Below are 4,422 nucleotides of genomic sequence, written 5' to 3'. Positions count from 1 at the left end.
ATAGTATAGCATTTCAAAAATGGTCATAGTATAGCATGTCGAAAGAAGTGATATAAAGTCATGGTATAGTACGATGAAAAAGTCATGTAAAGTCATAGTATAGCATGTCAAAAAATGGTCATAGTATAACATTTCGGAAAAAAAGTGATAAAATGTCATAGTATAGTATGTGGAAAAAAGTCATAAAAAGTAATTGTATAGTTTGATCAAAAGTCATAGTATAGTATAAAACAAGTAATATTATAGTATGTCGAAAAGGTGAAAAAAAAGTCATAGTATACTATGTCAAAAATAGTCACAATACATCATGTCGAAAAAAGCAATAAAAAGTCATAGTATAGTATGTCGAAAAAAGTGAGAAAAAAAAAAATCACAGTATAGTATGATGTAAAAGTGATTAAAAAAAGTCACAGTATAGTTTGTCAAAAAGTCATAAAAAGTCATAATACAGTATGTCAAAGAAAGTCTGGAAGCCCAGAAGACTGGGAATCGATGCGAGGGTCAGAGCCTACAGGTCCTACTTGCTAGTGCTAGTTGCAGCAGTGCGAACCAATGAGCCACAATACCACTGACTAAAGATAGATAGAATGTATGTCAAAAAAAGAAAAGTCATAGTATTATACGACCAAAAGTCATAGTATAGCATGTAAAATATAGTCATGGTATAATATGTAAAGTGATAAAATAGTCATGGTATAGTATGTTGAAAAAAGTCATAAAATGTCATAGTATAGTATGACGAAAAAAGTAATAATAAGAAGTCATAGTATAGTATGTCAAAAAAAGTCATAAAAAGATCATAGTACTGTATGGCAAATAAAGTCTGGAAGAACATGCAAACTACACACAAAAAGGCCCCGCCCAGACTGGGAATCGATCGGAGGGTCAGAGTCTACATTGCCTACTTGCTGGTGCTAGTTGTTGTTGATAGTATAGTATATTGATAAAAGTCATGAACATGAAGTCATGCTGCTGAGTCAACATTCACACAATAATCTGGGGTCCTGGTTAACTTTGACGTCCAATGTCAGATACAATTGCAACGTTTTCTATTTTAGCTAAATTGCATTTATCTTAAACTCTGCACGTTTTCTTCTCTTCTACTGACGGACGTCTTTGAACGTGGTAGCAGTTACCAAATTTACCACGTGAGCATGCAAGTGTTAAGATGTTTTATCTAGGTTACATAAACAGCACAACCCTATACGCAGCCATGAATAAGTGACTGGGGACACTCCAACTCAAAACTTTCTCTGCTACTACCATGCTTTTCAGCATGTGGCTTTCAGTGGAAATGAACAACATGGTTTGGTGTATCCATGCATGTATGTGCGCATGCACTGTGGTTGCACAAATGAGGACGCCAGCATCAGTAGCACAAAGAAACACGCACCTCAAAAACCCAACAATGAAGCTTCTGTGTTAGTAGAAAGTGACAGGAATAGACTCTGACCTTTGTAGCTATAAAGTTTTCTCTTTTTGTGTTTTGTTTTCTAGCTCCAACATGTCCATGTAAACACTTTAAACTCACCAACAATAACAAGTTAAAGCTAGCTGGATTTCTGATCTGTGTAGAAATGATCCCTTAAAATAAATGCAGTGAAGCAGAGACAGTCACTCACGGTCTTAGGTGTTTTTTGCCCCCAACATCTCCTCCCAGGCAGCGTGGCAATGGTTATGTTTAGGGTTAAGGTTAGGGTTAGCTGCCTGGAAGGCGCCGTTGGAGGCAAAAAACAACGTATAGTGTGTAGTTTGCATGTTCTTCCAGACAAAAACACCATTGAGCCTCACTCAGTGATATGATCATTTTCACTAACCATAATGATCAAGATTAAGTGTTTGGTATCTATTCCAGATACTTTCTATACTGTACTTTTTAATTGTAAATACTACAATAATGCATGCAAAGACCACAACCTCTTACAGTGGAACATTTATAGACACCCTCAGACCACCAGTTATGAGTGTATGAAGGGGCGAGGGCCACAACGATGAGCTGCTGTGGGAGGAAATATGTACTCTACTTTCCAGCCCTGTGCGTGTCTGTGGGTGCAGCATGCTCGATTTGCAAGTGGCGTGAATGAATGTGTTGACTGTGTTGGTGGGCTTAAAAAGGGCTTGCAGCACAGACAGAAGCATCATATCTGTCTCAGCCAGACGCACGCAATGACAAGTCTCACCTTTGTCTCGCTTCTCCTTGTAACTATGATGGTGTCCACGGCCTCAGCTCAAGGTAAGAACGATGTGAAGATGTGTACAGTTTGTGCATTTTGTTCATTTGTGTAATATTTCACATATGATATGATGTATTATTTCATGATTATGGGAAACATGTTGATGATGATAATGACGATGATGATGATGATGATGATAATGGACTCTTGTGTCTTTATTCAAAGGTGGGATAGGCAGTTGTTGTCGACATCTTACAAACACTCAAATCCACCGAGAAAACCTGAGGAGTTATTACAAACAATCTAAATCGTCATGCCCTATAAACGCAGTGGTGTAAGTCATCCAATCTGTTTATCTTTGGATTTTATGTGCATATCTTCTCATGAAATGTTCTTGGATCTTTTGATACCAAAATTTTAGTATATGTATACCGTGATGCATTGTACTTCAGAATTAACCATAATAATTTGGGATTTTGTTTAGTTTTTATAATCTCCTCTTCCAAACTGTCGCAACATGATACTGAATGTGCATTTTCTGTTTTGTGATTTTCAATAGATTTACCACGCTGAGAAACATTAGGATCTGCTCTAACCCAGAGAGAATGTGGACACAGACCAGCATGGCCTACCTGGACGGAAAAAACTGGCAAATCCAACATACTATCTCACACAAACACCATCGCTGACACAATAAGACAGCAATATTGAAACTAATACTAAAAAAGCCATATTCCCAAAAAAATTATATCTATTATATTTGCCTTTTTATGTATGGTTTTCAATGATGTGGTGTTTGTTTGATGACTGTAAATATGTAAATAACGTGTTACTTTCATTGTACAATGATTCTGAGTGACATGAGCTAATAAAAATGTTCACAATGTGATGGCTACGTTTGGTTATGGTAAATTGCAGAATAGATTACTGTCTGAGTGCATGTATGGAGAAAAGCTACATTTGGTATCTCAGCATCTAGAGGCATCGTCTCCTCCTCTTCTTATATCATCTCTTTATGTGCATTATTTCCACACAAAAAATACCCCAAAACACAAACATTCACAATGGTACTGTAACTGTAGCATTGAGTTTAATGTCACTTAATGACACAGATTATTGAGTCAGAGAGGGTCCAAAAAAAGTATTCAGGTAAAAATATTCAGAGCTTTTACTAAAATAAAAGTATGAATACCAGACTGTAAGAATACTTTTAAAATTCCTGCCTACATTACTTCAACGTTATTTCAGTTAAAGTATGTAAGTAGTATTAGCAATACATACTGAAAGTATCAAAAATAAAAGTACCCAATGCAGAATAATGTCCCCTGTTAGTGTTATTACATCTATTACAGTTTACATAATTATTTCAGTAATGATGATGCATTGATGTGTAATAAGCATGTTACTGTTATTGAGGTGAAGCTAATCTAATATCTATAACATTGCATCATATTGTATAAGACCATACTTTTTTTTTGTAAATTCTTAATTTGTAAAGTAACTAGTAGCTGAGCTGTCAAAAAAATGTGGAATAAAATGTACACTATCTTCCTCTAAAATATAGAGGAGGTGGAAGTATAAAGTGGTATACAAGTATCTAATATGTGTACTTAGTACACTACTTGAGTAAATGTACTCTAGTAGTGTAAATATGTTCCACTACCACCCAGAGCAATATCATTTTAGTGGTCAGATTCTTAGTTAGATAGATAATAATGAGAAGAATAAAGTGGTGTAGTTTAGTTAGTGGGTCTGTCTTGTTCTACAGTACATATTTTATGTAATAAGGTCTGATCATTTTAAAAACAGAAACCTGTGTGAAATACTGATACCCCATAACATAATTCTTGGATATTAATTATTGATTATAACCACAACATATTAAGCATTTACTTTATAAAGCTTATACTGTTGTATTTGAGTTGAGAATGTGTGTAATGAACTCCATGGTAATGCTTTTGTGTGCCGGTGCATAACTGATGTACAATAAATTGTGTAATATATGTATTTATATCAGTGTCTAAAATGGGACTAAGTCATCACCAAGACCAAAGTGTATCGAGAACGAGACAAGACTTTTGACTTGGAGGGGTTAAGACCAAGTCAAGACCAGACCAGTGTGAGTCCCACACTGCGTGTCACAATAAATGTGGAAAATGCCAACCATAGACACACCTCAAATTGCTCTAAAAGATCCACATTCCCTTAAAAAAACCCAAAGAAAACAAATTAAGATTATTCTTCATTT

General features: G+C 35.4%; 1 protein-coding gene across 1 annotated transcript; it reads left to right on the top strand.

Annotated features, from left to right (window-relative positions):
* The first annotated feature begins 1,976 nt into the window (after positions 1-1,976).
* Positions 1,977-3,060, top strand: LOC116037349 (C-C motif chemokine 2-like). The gene is made up of 3 exons (XM_031281224.2): positions 1,977-2,233; positions 2,400-2,508; positions 2,734-3,060. Exons 1-3 carry the CDS (start codon positions 2,014-2,016, stop codon positions 2,861-2,863), a joined length of 459 nt encoding a protein of 152 aa, XP_031137084.2. The 5' UTR covers positions 1,977-2,013; the 3' UTR covers positions 2,864-3,060.
* The last annotated feature ends 1,362 nt before the right edge of the window (positions 3,061-4,422 follow it).

The sequence above is a fragment of the Sander lucioperca genome, chromosome 9 (assembly GCF_008315115.2).
Source record: "Sander lucioperca isolate FBNREF2018 chromosome 9, SLUC_FBN_1.2, whole genome shotgun sequence".
NCBI lineage: Eukaryota > Metazoa > Chordata > Actinopteri > Perciformes > Percidae > Sander > Sander lucioperca.
Note: the sequence above shows the minus strand (reverse complement) of the source record. Positions and strands in the feature narration are given on the sequence as shown.

Coding starts and splice junctions, on each gene's coding strand:
- LOC116037349 (XM_031281224.2), top strand. CDS start 2,014: ATGTACTCTACTTTCCAGCCCTGTGCGTGTCTGTGGGTGCAGCATGCT. Junction 2,234..2,399: donor GTCCACGGCCTCAGCTCAAG/GTAAGAACGATG, acceptor CTTTATTCAAAG/GTGGGATAGGCAGTTGTTGT. Junction 2,509..2,733: donor TGCCCTATAAACGCAGTGGT/GTAAGTCATCCA, acceptor GATTTTCAATAG/ATTTACCACGCTGAGAAACA.